The sequence below is a fragment of the Zootoca vivipara genome, chromosome 3 (assembly GCF_963506605.1).
Source record: "Zootoca vivipara chromosome 3, rZooViv1.1, whole genome shotgun sequence".
NCBI lineage: Eukaryota > Metazoa > Chordata > Lepidosauria > Squamata > Lacertidae > Zootoca > Zootoca vivipara.
In genome coordinates this window covers 62,981,205-63,001,676 of record NC_083278.1, presented here as the reverse complement: position 1 = coordinate 63,001,676, position 20,472 = coordinate 62,981,205, and the positions used below count along the sequence as shown (strand labels likewise).

Sequence of the window (20,472 nt, the reverse complement as noted above, 5' to 3'; positions counted from 1 at the left end):
TGGACACCTAAGGCAACTTGATTCTGTTGGGCTTGTGCAGTACCCCCTCCAAGCCATCAGCAGTGCAGAGCTGCCAGCAGAGATCAGACCAACAGTTCCCTTTGCAAGCTTCCCTAGGGGTGCAGTCAGGCAGGCATCAAGGCTCTTCCAGTCTCTGGTTCTGAGGTCTCTCTTACGCAGACCTATGATTTCTTTGGTGAAACTATGTTAGTTAAAGTGGCTTACACAGTTTGGTTAGCTGGAGGTGTATCCAAGATACTCTGAACTGATTACTTCTGTGGTTTCGAACATCATAGATAAGAGGCAAAGTGATTCTAATGCAGCTGCTAAATGTGGCTCAAACATTCCACCCCAGAGAAGGCAACACACCAGAAATACAAAATGTTAGTGCACCCACACTCTGTCTCTTGTTGTTCTGTGGGAATACAACATCAGATGTGGCATTCTTTTTCCTACTCAGCCACACTTAGCAATGATAGGATAAAAAATGTTGTTAAGCCAGCTTTGAAGCCAGTTTTGATGGCAAGTACAAAATGTTTACCAAATCAAGCACACATACTCCTTTAGCATCCTACCTATTGGCATGAATGGGGTATCATGAGCTACATTTGTGGAAGGAATGGTTGCACCAGGTTGCTAAAAGCAAGACTGTAGGCCTGTTCTAGTGTTCAAACTCACACATTTCCCATCATGTGAGAAGGGAACAGTAGGAGTCATGTTCCCTACATGCACTGGAGTTGGGAAAGGTCTGGAGCAGGGAGCCATGCTGAGTGTTCTAAATCATGTGAGTACCCTACATACACAGAGCAAGATTTTTGTTTCAGACTTCCACCCACAATACATGTAAAGCAATGGAGATGTGATGGAGATGGTGGGGCGAATGAGTGCGTCTCCACTCCTCCCTCTTCATGTAATGGAGAATGTGTGGATCTGAGCATCTGAAAATGATTCTGAAAATGCACTCAACGTCATTTAATTGCATTACCAAATGCAGGTGAAAAGTAGCACAACTCATATGGAGGGTGGTCAAAGTATTGGAGCCTCATAGGATTGCTCTATCTGTGATTCTGATTGGGGCAACCATACTTTACTGCAAGGGATCTTCAAAACACCATAATGTTGAAGGATTCTGCTTAGAATGAAAATTCTGGGGATTCTGGGTCTGGGACTGCAAATAGAAAGGACAAAAGCTCAGTATATTCCTCACACTTGACTAGTTGCACTGGGAGCTGTTTTTGTCTTGCAATTTATGTTGCTGTCAGTTCTTGTCATGATTAATTTCTCTTGCAGCTATTCCACATAAGACAAGTGAAGCTTAGCTATTTTAATTCCAGAAGACCAGTCAGATTTTGACTGGCTCATGCAGTTTGCACACTGACTTGCTTCTTCCAGTTCTCTACTGCCTGAAGAAGCCAAGCAGTGCTGAGGAAGGTAAGCAGGCTCTATCTACACTATTTAGCTTCAGGGCCGTCTTAAGCATATCTGGCGCCCTGGCGCGAAGATCCCTCCGACGTCCCCCCTGTTTCCTAGTGCCCGCTGTGCGGCTGCCGTGGGTGCAGCAGTGCGGCGCCCCCCTGACGGCCCTGCGCCACCCAGCCTTGCCATAGGGCCAGCCCTGTTTAGCTTGTTTCTTTACTGCCATAAAATATTCCTTTTGCAGTGGGAAAGTGATGAATTGTGTACTGGTGGCTCATCCTCTTGAGAATATTGTCCAGAGGACTTTGTATGGTGGCTAAAGAAGTGTCCCAGATGTGTGATTAGTCCATCCAATATCAAGCACCGTTTGTATCACCTCAAAATGCACCCATCAATTTAAATATTATGCCTTTTCAGTTTGGAGTGGACTCACATCCAGCTATTCGTCAAGTTTTAGAGTAGCAAATGGTTTTTAGGATGTAGCATACAGAGTAAAAAGCCTGTCCAAAAGAGATATGAAAGCTCTGTGATTTGGAAGTCTTGGTGTGGATATGTGATACATATGTGCATGTAGAAGCCCTAGTCAGTTGCTGAACTGCAGGTTGACTTAAAATGAAGAGCTTTAGACCAGGGGTCCCCAGACTTTCTGCGCAGCGGGCCGGTGCCCGCCGCGCCGACCGCGCGGTGGGCCGGAGGGCAGGGGAGTGCGCGCGCAGCGGGCCGGAGGGCGGGGGAGTGCGCGCCCGTGCGCATGCGCACACGCACACGGGCGGGAAAAAAATCGCCAAAAATCGCTTGTGCGCATGCGTATGGGCCTCCCCCGACCCGGAAGTGCACCAGAAATGACCTCTTCCGGGTCGGGAGAGGCCCATACGCATGCGCACAAAGGATTTTCGGCGATTTTTTGCCGATTTTTTAGATCGTCGCTGCGCCGCGCGCCGTGAGAGTGGGCGGCGGCAGCGGGCGGCGGGAGTCGTCGCGGGCCGGATTGGAAGGCCGATTGGGCCGCATCCGGCCCGGGGGCCGTAGTTTGGGGACCCCTGCTTTAGACTTTCACACCTGTACCAACTGCTGCATTGCCAGACCCTTTGAACCGTAACAACTATCGTTTTTCACTTGTAAGTGAAATATCAAGCTGCAAACCTGCATTTGACTTTTGTGGGTGTTTTTTGTTTTTGTTTTGTTTGCTACCATAATAGGCACTTCTGCAGAGTGTTCCTTATAAGGCTTCCACCCTCTTCTGAATGCGCTTTAGTGAGATAAATCCTAATGAATACAATGTTTCAACTGCCTAGTATATTGAGAAAGTGCAGATGACTGAACTGGGACTGAAATGACAGAGGTTTAAATGCCACGTCCAAAAAGAAGCTTGGATTTAAAGGCCAGGTATGTAAACCAGTTCTTTAATATGTGGATGTTCTCTTGGTGCTGAAAGAATTGAGTGGCATTGATAAATCACCCTATTCAAGTGCTTGATAGCAAAATTCAAATATTTATGGAAATGTCCAATTAAGGCCTGAAAGTAGCAACAAACAGTGCCTCACCAATGACTAAGTTGGAAATCAGTGACGACAGAAATTGGGAAATAAGAGATACCTATAATGTGAACATAAATGGAAAACGCAAAGATCTGAGAAGCAACCAGATTACACAAAATAATATTCCTAGCTGCACAACCACAGTTGTATGCTGCTAGTGACTATACCAGTTTTTGCCAAACTGGTGTCATGGACTGAAAATCCCATCAGTCCCATTTTCAGCTGCCCATGCTGGTAATAATAATAATAATAATAATAATAATAATAATAATAATAATAATAATATTTTATTTATACCCTGCCCATCTGGCTGGGTTTCCCCAGGCACTCTGGGCGGCTTCCAACAGAAAAATGAAATGGTTGGGATTGATGAGAGTGTTAGGTTTTTCCTTTAAGACTGATGTGGTCAATGGTGCTACACAGAGATGTGTGTTTGTAACCTTGTTCTGAATGCTAACACACCTGTGAGCTTTTGCTAATTTGAATAATTGAAGGTAGAGTTTGCTTACTATAATGTGATTGGGTAATTGACTATTTTGAATTCTGTATTTAAGCTACCCAAATGGTTCATGGGTGTGGTGGTGGTGATGTATTGTGAAATCAGAGGAAAGGAGTAGAGGAGTGTGGTGTATATAATTGTAAATAAAAGCAAGCAAAGATACTGAAGACGACTTTGTTATTTCGTCGACCCTGCCGCTGTTGCTACTCAGTTGGTGCGTATTTTGCCCAACAGAGAGTTGTACTACAAAACATCCAAGTTGGCAAAGGCTGGGCTATTTAGTCTGTCATTCTTATACCAAACTAGACCATTGCTTCATCTAGTTTAGTACACTAGAAGTAGCCAATGTGATGCTGTCCAAATGTTGCTGGACTGCAGGTCCCATCATACCTAACCACTGGCTATGTTGGCTGGGATTGATTGGAGGCTGGAGCCCTGTATATTGCCATGTTGACTGTTTCTGGTTTATACTGACTGCCTGTGGCTCTCCGGAGTTTCAGTTTAGGAGCTTTCCCAACGCTAGCTATTGATGCCAGGGATTGAATCTAGGACCCTATATATGCAATACACTCTACCCATCCCCCAAGCTGAATTTTTCCTGAAGGGGTAATCTGCTGTCACTTTTAAATGTCAAAAGATGCTACTAAATATGGCACATCAAGGCTGCAATTGTATGCACCAGGGTGCAGGCCCCACTGAAAACAATCAGACTTATTTAAAAGAAAACATGTATAGGATCAGGCTGCAATCCTACTTGTTACTTAATGTAATGTGCCTTTTGTTTGTGGCACCACTTCTTATTTCCTTCAGAAATATTCAGTCAATGCCTTGTTTTCTTTACAAGCCTTTTGCTATTTATTCCAGAAAAAAATGTATCCCAACACACATAAACAAAAAATGCTCGAAAGAAGAAATGGTGGACAGAATGCCAGCTGACAATTATGTTATTTGGAATAAATCTATAGACAGCAGCAGCTCCATCATCCACTAGTCTTGCATATCTCCAATTTGAGAAAACTCATCTCACATAACTGCAGCAGCTGTTACTGTTTGGATTGAGAATAGTAATAAGCCATATGGTATGCAAGAAATCCCCATACATATTCTCACATGGACAAATATTATTATTGCACAGGATAAACACATCACTATATTGACTTTTCTCTGGGGAAGCATACAGCCTTCAACCTAATTTTAAAAATATTGCCTGCTTCCCAGTGAGCCAATTGTCTAAAAGGAATGCATTTAGTTACCCAAAATAAGTTACTTAAGGCCTGAATTTCAGGGACATTTTTAACATTGTAATTGGATTTAAGCATTGTTGTAGTAAAAAAAAACAAGCATAAAGTAATCACAAGCAGCCTTTAGGGAGAGATATTGGCCAAAGGGGAACAGACTTTTAAGTGTCTTTTAAAGAGGATGTAGGTGCAGAAAGTTTGTCAGTCCTGCACCTGTGTCAGATATAGGAGCTGGTGAATCAGGAGGAACAATGACCACTTGATATGGCTGCAAGATTGGTGTGCATATGAAGGAGATTGCAGTGGAACTCCCCAGGACAATGGCTGAAGTGTGTGTGTCACAATTACAGCGGAGCTAAGGCAAGGATATTAATACCAGCATATGGGCATTTATGACTCGATCCCATCCTATGGAAAGCTATGTTCTTAGAAAACAATAAACTATGTCTCCTAAGTGTTCATGTCAGTCCAGTAACATTTGTTGGGAATTCAGTTTTAACTGAGTGCAGAAGAATAAGCTTCTCAAACTGCATAGAAGGGACTCCTGTCCTACTGCAAGATTGAAAATGTCATCCATTGACAATAAAGGCACAGAGTTTTTCATTTTTCTCTCTCCAGAGGGCCTGGTCTGTGTGCATATATCATTTATGTTCAAGTTTACTGTTGCACTACCTGATATTTGAGGCAGAATTTGGCAGCTTAAGAATATGGTGACTGTGCCTAGGGAAAACTCAAAACCAAAGGATGGAAGGGTATTTCCAGTAAGGTAAAGGGACCCCTGACTGTTAGGTCCAGTCATGACTGACTCTGGGGTTGCGCCCTCATCTCGTGTTATTGGCCGAGGGAGCCAGCGTACACCTTCCAGGTCATGTGGCCAGCATGACTAAGCCGCTTCTGGCAAACCAGAGCAGCACACGGAAACGCCATTTACCTTCCCACTGTATCGGTACCTATTTATCTACAGTGGAACCTCGGTTTATGAACACCTCGGTTTATGAATTTTCGGTTTATGAACGCCGCGGACCCATCTGGAACGGATTAATTCACTTTCCATTACTTTTAATGGGAAAGTTCGCTTCAGATTATGAACGCTTCAGTTTATGAACAGACTTCCGGAACCAATTACACCCATGTTTCAGTTTATGAACGCTTCAGGTTGAGTACTCTGCGGACCCGTCTGGAACGGATTAATCCACTTTCCATTACTTTCAATGGGAAAGTTCGCTTCAGTTTATGAACGCTTCAGTTTATGAACAGACTTCCGGAACCAATTGTGTTCATAAACCGAGGTACCACTGTACTTGCACTTTGAGGTGCTTTCGAACTTCTAGGTTGGCAGGAGCAGGGACCGAGCAATGGGAGCTCACCCCGTCGCGGGGATTCGAACCGCCAACCTTCTGATCGGCAAGCCCTAGGCTCTGTGGTTTAACCCACAACACTAATTACTTGAATCAAACATTGGACTCAGACTTTAAAAAACCAACCAACCAACCAACAAACAAACGAAAACCTCTAATACTGACCACAATGCAATATTGACAGCGTCAATCTTAGAGTGAATAATAGCATTATTGTTCTACATTTGCTCCATTTCCCCTTTACAGTTCTTGCTTCAAAACCGTCTTCCTAAATGCTAAGAGACCTCTGGGTGGAAAATTAATTCTGCAAAGAACACTTAACCGCTATATAATGATTGCCTGTAATTTACCATTGAAGCTAATTAAAGGGGAAGAGGGCTGAGCTCTTTGAACTGCTCATACAATTGCAAGTCTGGCACTGTTAGCTGAAAAGCCTACCTGCAGATCTTCACTGCATGCTTTCCTGATCTGCATTAGAGTACTACTACTGTGGGGAGATCTGGTATAAAAGCATGATATCTTTCCCTGTATAAACCTAGTAAACAGAGATCTTGCAACAAATGTGGGATGACAATTAACAAGATTTTTTTTTTAAGCATAGCATGAATATTTCAGTACAGCCAGAAGTTTAGGATATAGTGACATAGTAAAGGTAAAGGTAAAGGGACCCCTGACCATTAGGTCCAGTCGTGACCGACTCTGGGGTTGCGCGTTCATCTCGCATTATTGGCCGAGGGAGCCGGCATATAGCTTCTAGGTCATGTGGCCAGCATGACAAAGCCGCTTCTGGCAAACCAGAGCAGCACATGGGAACGCCGTTTACCTTCCCGCTGTAGCGGTTCCTATTAATCTACTTGCATTTTGACGTGCTTTCGAACTGCTAGGTTGGCAGGAGCTGGGACCAAGCAACGGGAGCTCACCCCGTCACAGGGATTCGAACCGCCGACCTTCTGATCAGCAAGCCCTAGGCTCAGTGGTTTAACCACAGCGCCACCTGGGTCCCTTAGTGACATAGTGGGCCACTACAAAAACCTGTAGAAATGGAGAGAACCAGTGAGAAACAATTATCTCTGAATATAACACTATATAGGAAGGGCAGCGAAGGACATGCTGGAGGTGGTTTCACCTTGTTTATCAAAGAGGGCATGGAATTCAGCAAGCTAGGAATCCCACAAGCCACAGATTCATTGTAGGTGGTGAAACTTGCCTTGATTCTGCTTACTTGAGCATCCTGTTTTCCACTGCTCACTAACATATCCCCATTCCTCATAGGGCAAAGAATTGACCTAGGGGACCAGACATAGGGTAACTGATAAGTGAAGAGTTCTCCCTTGCAGATGGGAAAGGCTCACTGGGACCCTCCTTTCCCCGACTGTTTGAAAAGTCAAATGTGCTGCTAGCATTGCTATGTTGCCAGCATCTTTCTTTTCAAACTGTTGAGGCCCAGCGGCCCTCTTCCTGTCTTCCAGACGTTTAATCTTCACCTATTGAAAACTATAGGAATTTAAAGTGTTCCATTTTAGTTGGTTTATGCCCTTCTTTCTTAGGTAAGAAAAAAAGCCATTTATATTATTGTTCAATAATATATTTAAATTTAAATAATGAGAGACAAAGAATCCTAGTGATCTCAGAAATATAGATGAGCATCTGTGCATTCTACTTTTCTGAAGCTGTTATCTATAAGTGCACAACAACAATTCTCTTGGGATGTCTTAATTATTTCACCACCTGAAACAATTACAGACATATTCACCCTTCTGTTCCACAGTCCCTGGGGAACTGGTGGCCCCAAGGGGCCATCAAAATCATGAGAGTTTTGATGGGAGAGAGAGAGATCTAATGTTGGACGCCCTCTTCCCTCTGCCATGGAAATTTCTGTAGCCCTTCTTCCTGACCTCAGAGCTTTGATATCGCTAGGGTTGAAAAGGGGGCATGCCAGAGATGGACCAGGGGAAGGCACTGGATCCTGACATGCCCCCAAACCAGGAAAAAGCTACACCAACCCAGAAGCTGCCACGGCTCACTTTCCTCCCACAGTACTCAGTGGGATTCCCCCCCCCAAAAAAAAATCTGAAAAAGATGTAGAAGTGCAATAACAGTCCTCTGCCTTGCTTCTGCTTCTGCCTTAGCAATAAGCACTTCTACTTGTACAAGTAGAAGCACCTATGTTTTTTAGACCCTTGCTATGTGCTTGAGCACTCCATGCCATGTGCCAGAGGCTCCCTAACCATCCTAAATATCTTTGCAGAAGCTTACGAAAAGCTTGGCCTACCACTCAACATCCAAAAAGCCAAAGTGCTGCACCAACAAGTACAAAATAAACCCTCTGCAGCACCACAGATCCAACTCAGTGGTGTAACGTTGGGAAATGTTGATCACTTCTCCTACCTAGGCAGTTACCTTTCCACAAGGGCCAACATTGATGCCAAAATCCAGCATTACCTGAACTCTGCGAGTGCGGCTTTCTCCTGATTTAAGTGCAGAGTGCTTGAGGACCAGGACATTCGCAGGGAAACCAAAATGCTTGTTTACAAAGCTATTGTACTACCAACCTTACTATATGCTTGTGAAACATGGACCACTTATAAACGCCATCTCCAACTCCTCGAAAGATTCCATCAACGGTGTCTCCAAATTTTTTTACACATGACTTGGGAAGACAGGCGAACTAATATCAGTGTACTGGAAGAAGCAAAGATCACCAGTGTTGAAGCAATGATTCTTCAACATCATGTTGTGCGGATGCCTGATGATCGTCTTCCAAAGCAATTACTCTATTCCGAACTTAAAAATGGAAAGCGTAATGCTGGTGGTCAACAAAAGAGGTTTAAAGACTGTCTCAAGGCAAATCTTTTAAAAAAATGTAGTATAAACACTGACAACTGGGAAACACTGGCCTGCGAGCGCTCCAGTTGGAGAACAGCCTTTACCAAAGGTGTCATGGGCTTTGAAGAAACTCGATCTCAGGACGCAAGGGAGAAATGTGCTAAGGCACGGTTGGCAAATCCACACCGTGATCAACTCCCGCCTGGAAACCAATGTCCCCACTGTGGAAGGACGTGTGTATCCAGAAATGGCCTCCATAGTCACTTACTGACCCATTGTAATAAAACCGTGTTTATGGAAGACAAACTTACTCGGCTACAAGTGATTGCCAAAGAAGAATAAAAGAATCCCCAGAACCAGCTTTTCAGCTGGAGAGCTTAGACAAGCATGGGGGGCAGCTCAGTGAAACTGGATGGACTAAGTTGCATGGGTGGAAGTGGATACAACTCAATGAGGAGCCTTTTTCTCTCTCCCCTCCTCCTTAATTTCAAACATGGCCCAAACCTGCTATACATGCACAACAGATATATTTGTTGACATAGACAGTTATAAACAAACACATAAAATATATGGAAACAAACACCAAGGTATTCTGGGACAGACATTCGCATCTGCTACTTGCTTAGCAAAATAGTTAATCCGGTTTTAACAAGAAAGGATATACCGGTAGGTCCTGCTAATTGCAGGTCATCCACACCATATTACAGTTTCCCCTCCCTCACTTCAATCTTTTGAAGGGCAGAAAAATCAAATAGCTACCTGTTACCTTGAGTCTTGCTTTAGTCAGGGCTGTTGTTAGTGTCAGTGACAGACTCCCAATGCTAGAAAATCAGCTTTTATTTCATTTAAAACACACACACAAACACACACAAATAATTTTACAGTATTCCACTAAATCAACTATTTTCTTCAACAGTTTCATTCAGGGAGATATAAGCCTAAACTAAAGCTGTTATTTCAACACATGCACACACACAGGGATATATTTTAAATTCCAGTAAAGAAATCAGTTTCATTTGTTATATTCTACTCTTAAAAGTGGTTTTAATACTGCGTTAAAAGAAAGCTACATTTTACATTTCAAAACCAATGGGAAATTATAGTTAATCCTCAGTACAAAAACGCTGAAAGACTGATAAAGACTTTTTCCATTTTGAGATAGCCTGGATCCTTTAAACAGCATAACCACTTTCATCTGAGATTCCTAAACTTGTAAATTTCCATAGTAAGAAACACACTTTCACTCAGCATCCATTTTACTTACCACTTCCCTCTCAAACACAGACTTGCTTGCAAAAGTATCCATAATGAAAAGCTAATGCCATTTAAATTTTCCTTTTCAGAAAGGAAACGTTTCACTGCCAGAAGAGAATTATGAACGGGAATTTACTGAGCACTTCCTGACTCCAAGAGACTCCGTGGCAAATGAGTTTAGAACGATCTGGGTTGTGGCATTTTATTTTGTGATTCAAATGTTAAGTATGTCTCACTTGACTGGATGCTTGCAAAACATGTAATAAGGAAACAAGGAAAGAATAGACATCCCCCCAGCATTATTCGTATTTGAAAATGTTCGGCTCAAGTTACTATGTGTCATTCAGCCTGGCCACTCCTACATATACTGTTTCTCACATGCAAAACCCAACCTCTTAGTGGGTGTTATGAGGAAGGAAACCAAATATCAGACCAGATGTTTGTAATTAGATACTGCATGTTCAATGTGAATGAAAGTACATAACATACAAACCTTCTGTGCACTTTATGAATATTGCATGGAAAATTAAGGGAGCTGTTATAAGAGGCGTTACCTCTTTTAAACTTTCTGCAAATGCCTGGTGTTTTCGCATGGGAGTAAAACACTCAGCTGAATCCAATACCATGCCCTAACTTGCTAGAAACATTTATTTCTACATTTTAGATGCAATATCATTCTTGCAATTAGCAACTGCATGAATAGCTACTAAAAAGCAAATTGTTGATATGGGGTCATCAGTTTGGATGAGGACCTTGTTGTGGAAAGCCTTTAACCCTCTGTCCTCTGCAGTAGTCCTGATCTAGATTGAGACTCCCCCTTACTGCTATTTGCATTGGAAGTTTTATTTCCAAGGTAAATATGAGGTGCTAATCTAGTTGAATTATGGTGCTGGAGGAGACTCTTGAGAGTCCCATGGAATGCAAGAAGATCAAACCTATCCATTCTTAAGGAAATCAGCCCTGAGTGCTCCCTGGAAGGACAGATCGTGAAGCTGAGGCTCCAATACTTTGGCCACCTCATGAGAAGGGAAGAATCCTTGGAAAAGACCCTGATGTTGGGAAAGATTGAGGGCACTAGGAGAAGGGGACGACAGAGGATGAGATGGTTGGACAGTGTTCTCGAAGCTACGAACATGAGTTTGACCAAACTGCGGGAGGCAGTGCAAAACAGGAGTGCCTGGCGTGCTATGGTCCATGGGGTCACGAAGAGTTGGACACGACTAAACGACTAAACAACAACAACAATCTAGTTGGCTTCTAATCACCACCACAAAATTTCTTTAGTTAAATAAGAGTTTCTTATGTAGTTTGCTCTCCCAGATTGATTTTGCTTTAACAATTAGCTGGCAGGGAGGGGAGGGCGGGACAAGCTGGTTCAGGACTGTGATGTGGGTGGATATGTAGCTGTAGGCTAGTATACAAGGCAGCATGCTTCTGAATACCAGTTTCTGGATACCACAGGAAGGGAGATTACTCTTTTGCTTGGGTCCTGCTTGTGGGTTTCACACAGGCATCTGGTTGGCCACTGCGAGAACAGGATTCTGGAACAGATGGGCTATTGACCTGATCCAGCAGGCTCTTCATATGTTCTTAAAAGCAGTGTGCTCATATAGCATTGTGTTGCTAGATATACAGTGTTCGTTCTCACTATTGCCTCTTGTGCGCTGGCTAGAGCTAATCTGTATGGGGAAGGTATATATCAACTGCAGCCTCAGAACCAAGAGATAGTACTTGGTTGGGAGCAGTACTGCTTACTGATATCAGTGTTTATTTTAAGTAGTTCTACAGCATAATCCTATGCTCTGCAGCAGAGTGTCAGTACAGTGTAGGACTGGGTTTCAGCTCCCATTGCTGGCACAAGAACAAATACCTGTTGTCTGGTGCTAGTTTTTGACCGTTCTAACAGGCACCCATCATTCTAACCAGTTGAGCAGAAAAGGGAGGGCACTGGTGGCATCTTCCACTACTTACAAATTATTAAAGTGGTAGAGTGGTATTAGAGTAGTGTAGCCTTCCCCAACATGGTGCCCTACAGATGTTTTGAACTATGACTCACACCAACCCCAGCCAGTATCGCCAAGGATCAAGAAAGATGAAAGTTACAGCCCAACACATCTAGAGGGCACCATGTTGTGGAAGCCTGGAGTAGCCTATTAGAGTGGTAATGGTCCCTCACCAATGGCACAACACTGAGATACTGCTGCAAAGGGGTTTTAGTGGAAGTTTATAAGCCAAGTAGGTCATGGCTGAAGAAGACCTTTGATCCCCTTTGCTTTGAACACAATTACACTAGAAGTGGTGCATGTCTCAGCTTGCTCTGAAGCAGCTAAATGAGATGATGTGATCAGGCTGTAAATATCTTAATTATTAGTCTAAAACAGCCAGATAATTGTTAAAAAGGGAGGAGGTTTCAGCATAATATTTGTAGTTTGCTGCACAGCAAGTTTTTCATTTTCAAAAATGCCAAAATTCAGCTTATGAAATGCAGCTTCTTTATTTTTATTTATTTTTTATTCGTTTCCCCCTCCCCTCCCCTCCCCTCCTTTGAAATCTGCAGCCAAGCCACTGAATCTCTCTTACTTGGCCTCACATTTTGTCAAACACAGACAACATTGTCTCTTTGCAAGGAATTGTGAACCCTCTGGCCTTGCCAATTACAGTCAGGATGTCTCCAGTGCTTTATTTATTGTTTAGAACTGGGTGAATATAGGCCAAAGAGTTTCAAATATTTCCTTTAACTCAGCTGTTTAGCCCAATGTCCGATCATTTGTATTCTCGTCCCTACAGAGTTCTTGCATTGTACCTTGCCTTCTGTTCTTTAATTGAACTGATTATCAGCTTCCTGCATAGCACCAGTAATTACGTTTAGAAAAGTAAGGATGCATATTTGTACTCTAAACAGGAAGAATGTATTTATTATAAGGAATACAAAATAGCTATTCTTTGTTTTGCTTCTGCTTCTGCTGTCCTTGGCAGTAGAAAAATGCCAATGAAAATAAAGCAAAACTGACTTAGACTGCAATCCTATCCCCACGTACCTGGGAATAAACCTCAGTGAACATAGTTGGATTTATTTCCAAGTAAAGATCCATAGGATTGTGTTGTTTGTTCAGTTTTGGTTTGTAGATGTCCTCGCCGGACAATGGGAAGAATTTCAGTTGAAAGTAGAGAATGGAAGGTATTCTAAATAGAAGAATTAAAGAAGAACTGACTGTAGACTTCAAAATCTCCTGATTTCTTTTTAAAACCTGAGCTTTTCTGATGAGGAAACAGGCTATTTCCTCAAGATCACAGTGACCATCCATCAAACATCTTTTTACGCTTACTGAGAACGAGGCAAAGTAATTCAGTGAAAAGTCTGAAGTTCAATTGCAGCCTTTTGCAGAAAGCTAGCAAAGGGTGAGAAATGAATCATCTTTATGCACCATTTCTATAGTACTCTTTTTTTATTGATCTACTCACAAAAAGAGGTTTGAACATTTTGAAAGCCAACTCAATGCCTTTGATCATACACAACTCAGATATTTCTTAAACCTATAGCATGCAGTTGCTTATACAAGTAGAATTTTTAACATAGTTTTATTCCAATAGAAGAGGGGAAAGGGCCCTTTATAATGCAGCTTCAGGGCCAGTTCACATGAGCCTTAGTTATGTGAAGGGCTGTTTCCTTTTATTTAGAATGACCATTCACCATCTAAGTTCAAACAGTATTCTAAACTATGGGGGAAGGGGATGCCCCCCAGTATAAAAGTTAAGGACAGCTGTCTGTAAATGTCATTTAAAAAAACCTGATTACAGTTATGTAATGACTTTTCTGTTTGCATCTCCAGAGCCTTTTTAGCACCGAATTCTAAAATGTGGAGAAAGAAAACAACCTGTCTTTTGAAGTAGTTGTAGTAGACCTGCTGGCATTAAAATACATAACATTATTTTTATTATAGGAAAACAACTAAGACAAAGTGAAATACCTTTGTTGTTTGTTTCCTTGCTTTTATACAAGTAGACCCAAGTACAGTACAATAATGGCAGTCCAACAAAATGTGCTCAAACATCTCTGCTCAAACTGCTTTGCTCAAGCTGCCTGCTCCCCACTCAACTTATTCCTTTCACAGTCATTAACTGCATACTGCTACCAATTATCATAATTACGATGCCCAGGCTGTGCCCTTGATTGATCCTAGAAGTGAACACAATTTATACACAGGAGAGCTTCTGATGGAAATATAAACAAGTTATCTGACTTTGGAACAAACCCTTTAAAAATAAATCAGAATAAGAGCAGGCAGTCAGTATCTCCCCTCTGTCTCTTTTTAACCTGTCATATCATATTTTAATACACAGTTTTCTCAGACTAGTACTGCAGAAACTTGCTGTGATCCTATTAACATAGCCATCAAGCACTATGGGAAGACTTTTACGCTGTAAAGCAGGATTGACTGCCACGATGAGATTGATATGTCAAAACATGGCTAAGTCAAACATGTGAAAAGCTAAATCATTAGGATTGTTCATGCAACAAATTATATACCATTTCTGGAAAAGGAGGAACGGGTTTGTGTCTGCAGGCCATCTAGATCTAAGCTTGTTGGCAGAAACTAGTGCTAACACACTTATAAGTGATAGGCCCTGAATATGCAACTTGTATCCTGCCAGTACAGACTGCACATATGCAGCCTATGTGTGTGCATCTTGCGCACAGTAGACTCTGTTCGTTGACACTGTCAAGCTATAGAAGGATGCACAAATTAGATGCAAATGTGGTAAAACAATCTGTTCTCTGAGAGTCACTGCAGTCCTGGGCCAATTACATGAGCAAAGTAAGCCACTGCTATGAGCAACAATATTTTTAGTGGGTGCACACAAAGCTGCATATAATCAAAGGAGTGTACCTCAGGATCCCATGCAATGATACAAATGATGCTGGTGTATACCACTAAGATCATGTAACTCAATTGGTTTATGGCAGCAAAAAATCTTGGCCAATTCATGAGTTCATGATAGTTTTCCTTAAGATACCCATCCTTGCTATAAAAGAAACAAGGCAGGAAATAAGAGAACTTGTGGCCTTCCAGATGCTGTTTGACTACCACTCCCATCATCTCAGATCATTGACTATGCCAGCTAGGGCTAATGGGAGTTGGGTTTGAACAACATCTGGAGGTCCACAGGTTAGCCACCCTGTTGTAGAGATTCCATGGTAGGTTCTTTTTAACCTGTTTGAAATGTTCAGAAATGTCAATGCATTAGTATATGTTGGCATAGATTCAGAAGGCCAGTGTGCACATAATAAGCAGAACCTGTCAGCAATAATGGCTGCTGTCATGCCTTCTGGTCTCCATCTCCCCTCAAACTCAGAAGGGCACCATCCCTTCTTCCTGGACCTTCTAGGGAAGAAGATGCTGCTTTGCCAAACTCCTCCAGCTTATAAGACAACACTTCTAATGCAGTCCTGCTCACCATAGGAGCTGTTAACTGCAGAATTGGCCAATATTCCTCTAAGGGCACAGAAGGGGCAGGGTCAACACCAGGTCCAGAAGGGCCAGACTTAATAAGATCCTTGCAATTTTGAGTGAACAGGTCTCCTTCAACAATCAGCTGTCCGAGTGCTCTGTTAGATTTTGCCCCACCAGCAAATAATTCCCCTGAGTTGTGAGGAGACAGAACAGCTACTCAGGGATACCCATGTGGTGCATTTAAAATGGGAAGAAAAATGTGTTTTAGGGAGTTAAAGCAATTAAAGTATAAGCAGTTTGGCAAGGCAAGATGAATGAGCAAACCATTGTTTCATATACCTACATTTATCTTCTTGCATGGCAGTCATATAAGCATACTAAGAATCTCCCTCTTTTCCTGCCACCCACATTAATACAAAAGACACACAGCCATTCTGTTCCAAACACCTGGCAAGTGTAAATCATTCTACTACCAGAAACATAGCCTCTCCTTTCCTCTCCTGATGAAATAACAACCATCATGTTCTAACCTGTGCAAAATTTCGAGGGAGAAGGATGGATAAACTTCCTGCACCAGGAAGCACCCCAAAAAGAAGCACGTGGAACTAAAGTAGAGTTCTACCTCTACAGCACACATAACATAACTTGGAGGAGAAGCATACATTCGTTTCATAGATTTACTGGCCACTTCCCATTATGAAGAATTATAGTGCCAGCCCACAACTAGCATTAGGCATGCCACCCATGGGTCATCTTTCTTTTAGCTCAGAAATAATCTGAGTTACTCCCTCAGTATACTGACAAGCACTTTAGCTTATTCCTAAACTGAAGCTGAATTTACCTCCCCTGCACCATGAAATCTCAAATTCCCTACTACCCTGCTCAGAACCTGAACACTGTGCTAATTTGTTGAGTTCTGATCGTGGGGAAAAATTCTAAGCATATTCAATTGAATATATACACAAAGCCCTTCAGACCTTTGCACTAATTTCTTGGGGACATTGGAGGTGGAGCTGGAAGCATATGAATTGGGAAAAACAAAGTAGTCCCACCAGTATTTGAAATACTGGTAGCATCATGTATATATTTGTTCTGAAAATACAGTTTGGATGTGAAGTATGATAAACAAAAAGAGATGAATATGATTGGCTATTGTGGTTATTAGAGGACAGCTGTTTTATGGCAAAATTGGGAATGTATTGCATTGGGACCAGGGTTGCTATTTGTGTTTTGAAATAATACAAAAATACAAATACAAATGCTGGTTCCTATGCATCAATATGTAAAGAGGAGAATGATTTTCGGATTATGCCAACACTACCAGTTGATTCAAATCATGTGAACCATAGGAACACGTGTGGCATCAATGATATTCCCCTAACTGTGAGATGCCAGCTCCCACTTCCAAAATACACTTCTAATGCTGTGTCTGCACATTCTTTATTAAGTATTTGAAAATTTACTATCTGTATTCCATTTCACAAGAAATATGGTTCTAAGTGTCAAGGAACAAGACTCAGAATGATTAATTTAAGCAGCAGAGATATGTGGTTTTTAAAGACATCACCGATATACTTTTGTCCAGCTGCACACAAGGATGTGAAACAAATTGATTGTGGTGGATTTTAAGTGACAAGCAGAACTGCAGAAGGGCCTTACAATGCCATTGTAGCCACATTGGCATAAACTGCTTCATGTACCAATCGTGTGTAACCATCAATAAAAACAGGGTACAAATCACATGGAATTAACTGACAAATGAATCAGTCATTATTACATTAATCTGGGGGTGCATCAGAAAAAAAATGAAAAGACCAAAGTCAACCTTGAACTATAAAGCAACTAATTAGAACACCTACTAGATCATTAAAACATTAAAGGCACACCTTCATGCAGCGGATGAGCTTAATGCCATTGAATGTTAATCATTACAGAGCAGGTTAGTATCCCTGGCACCAGATATGGCTCACAAGCTTTCAGGGTCCCACTGCTGTTCCCCGGAGACTCCTGGGCCTGCCGATCCTCCTCTGTGCGGTCAGTGCTGATTCACCTGCCCTTTCTGAGTGTTCAGGCTGTGGCAGAGGGTGGGATTCAGCTATGTTTTACTCAGAGTAGACCCACTTAAATGAATGAACATGACCAAGTTAGGAATATCAATTTAAATGGGTCTACTATCAGTAAGAATTAGTTGAATACCACCCAGAGTGAGAAGTTGTGAACAGCATCTTTTACCTGCTTTGCACTCCCCCAGTTATGGGGATTGGATGCAGAAAATCAACAGTGGTGATGGTGGCACAGAGAACGGAGCCCATTTTGCCCATGGCTTTTCAGAAACTTGGAGCTGGCATAGTTGCTCAGTATCCCGAGCAAATGAATTCTATAACCGTGAAGCACCCACAGAAGATAAAGTCCTTACTCATCTCCAGGGCAGTCTCGAGCAGGTCAGGCGCCCTGGCGCTGAGGTGCGGAGATCGCTCCGGCGCCCTCGCCCTCGCAGCGTGCAGCATGGCTTTCGTGCGGCTTTGCCGCGCAGCGCCCCACCTGCCGGCCCGGCGCCCTGACGCCCCGCGCCACTGGGACTATATCTAGAGCCGGCCCTGCTCATCTCCTTGCATTGATTTTGTCACTGCCAGGTCAAAGGCAAGCGGCAACAAATGGAGGACAAAAAGAGAAAACTGAGGGTTGGAGAGACACTCTGGATGGGCAGGATCTCAAGAGTCAGTTCTGTATAAACTTAACATGGAAAGTCAACGGTGCAGGGGCAGATGGTGCAATGCAAGCACACAGATGGCAGACTGGAATGTCCGTAGGTAGAGAGACTAGAGGATAGTCTGGCAGTAATAGTGGAGAGTCACAAAGTCATGCCCAAATACTCCCTTGTTGTCCAAGCAAAGATCCAGACCTAAGCTGGAGCCATGCCAAGGGAGACCAAGGGGCTGCCTGGAAGCAGAGTCATCCAGAGGCCTAGGATGGTGAGACTATCCTTTTCACTTACAACCTTCAGTGGATTACCAGAAAGGACATGAGTGGAACGATAAGGAGTCTCTTTGGGTGAGTTCTGTTTGATCTCAGTTCAGAGGGAGTAGGCAGGAATTTGAAATAATTGAATCTAGGGATTCTTCTGGAAGATACGGCCAAGCAACGGAGGGCTCAGAGAAAAAGCTGAAGTCCAAAGCTTCCCACTGGGAGTTCAGTGCTGCTTTTGAAGAAGCAAGATAATATGCTCTTAGCAATTCAAGCTCATTAGTAATTAAGCTGCTGTGTTCTGCACTAGTTGCAGCCTTACCCATCGTATCCAAGCTAAAAGGGCAAAAATAATAACAATTTATATGCAAATCTTTTAAAGCCCTTTCACATTTTGTAAAGATAAAAGCAAAATTAAAGCAACTGTGGATGTAGGTTGACTAGTTTTGCTAGTGTATAGCCTTAGTAATGTAAATTTCATTTAGCTAATTATAGAGAATATGACCAGCATGTTCAAAAGGCTGCTAAAGGCAAACAGGTGCAGAACAACCTACCGGTACTTTGCAGACGTAATATACACTTTCTCTCTTTCCACTAGATGGCAGTAAACGTTTGTTCAGTTTCAGTGATAAAATAATGGTCATAAACAAAAATGCACAAAACGGGATTTGTTCTTTACAATCTTTAAAGGTTAATGGATTATTAAATTATGTTTACATAGTATGTTACTATGAAGTTGTAAATATTGCACTTTCAGTTTGGAAGACCATTTCTACTTGCACTTATGAACACAAACAGATATCATTTGGTGAGGCAAGAGGGGGTTAGCTCCAAAGCTTATACAAAATAGAAATATGGACAAAAATCCTATTAGTCACTACAAATACACTTCCTTCTCTGACAACCTCTGCCCCCGCCCCCACAGCCACAAAACACTCTGTCCTATTGTTACTACATTCTCTTTCTCTCTCTGAGCCATGTTCCTACCTCCTTAACTTGAAGTCTGAGATATGATTCTACTGTCAACCATACCATGCTACTCCCAGAGTGATGAACTGTAACCCAGAGACCTGCAAAACATTGCCACAAATGGGTTTTTTTGGGGAAATGTTTCTACCCTAAGCTAAATTCCAAAGACTCTCAGGAGAGTAAAATATCCCCAATCCAAACCAAGGGGGTGGTTTCAGAAGTCTGCTTTCCTGGACCAGTTTTTGTTTGTAAAGACTGTGGGATATATATCCCCCTCCCTCAATAAATTAACATTGGAGAAGATAAAACACAGTTGTAAACATCAATAGATTTATTGGAATATTTCTGGCCGGGGCTCTTTTTCATTTTCAAAAAGAAAACCCTAGGTGGGCACTTAAATGTGTATCACTGAGTCGATTTTTGATGAAAAGTTTTGACACCCAACACATACCATTAGCTGAAATAAACAAAGCACTTTGCATGTCATGTTCAGTTTGAAATTTGGTTGTTGTTTTTGTTCGGTTTGAAATTTGGTTGTTGTTTTTGGTCCTAGATGCTTCTTTGTGTACTGAAAGAAAATAAAATGGCTGAAATTTGGGGACATTGTTTGCAGTTGACAATGTCCTAGGAGGCCTATATTGTATGGCTACCTTTTGTCAATTTTGCAACAAATACTGCACGGGGTATAATTTTACCTCCAAACTGCTTTAAAATGAATCAGATTATTGTTTTCCTAGCCCAGTATTGTCTGCTCCGATTGACAGGAGAAAATGTCTCAGCCAATGCAAGCTAATCACAATGAATGAAGATGAAGAAGCTGATTAGGAGCCACTGAAACACTTTCTTGATATGCCTCTATCCTGAAAAACTGTAATCTGTGTTGGAATTACTTGCAAGCCACATATGGTCCTGAGGGCAAGTTTAGGCATCTAACAACATGGGCTGTGTCTAAAAATG

The 20,472-nt window shown here is 42.3% G+C and overlaps 1 protein-coding gene across 3 annotated transcripts in view; it reads right to left on the bottom strand.

Moving 5' to 3' along the window:
* SASH1 (SAM and SH3 domain containing 1) overlaps window positions 1-20,472 on the bottom strand; it is a 534,239-nt gene that overhangs the window by 188,555 nt on the left and 325,212 nt on the right. Inside the window, exon 1 of one of the 3 annotated variants that reach the window (XM_035108795.2) lies at window positions 10,140-11,712. The exons of the other annotated variants lie outside the window; for them this stretch is intronic. Coding sequence (XP_034964686.2) covers window positions 10,140-10,181 — 42 coding nt within the window. The 5' untranslated portion in view covers window positions 10,182-11,712. Of the gene's footprint in view, window positions 1-10,139; window positions 11,713-20,472 lie in introns of those variants that run through there. 3 annotated transcript variants of the gene reach the window in all.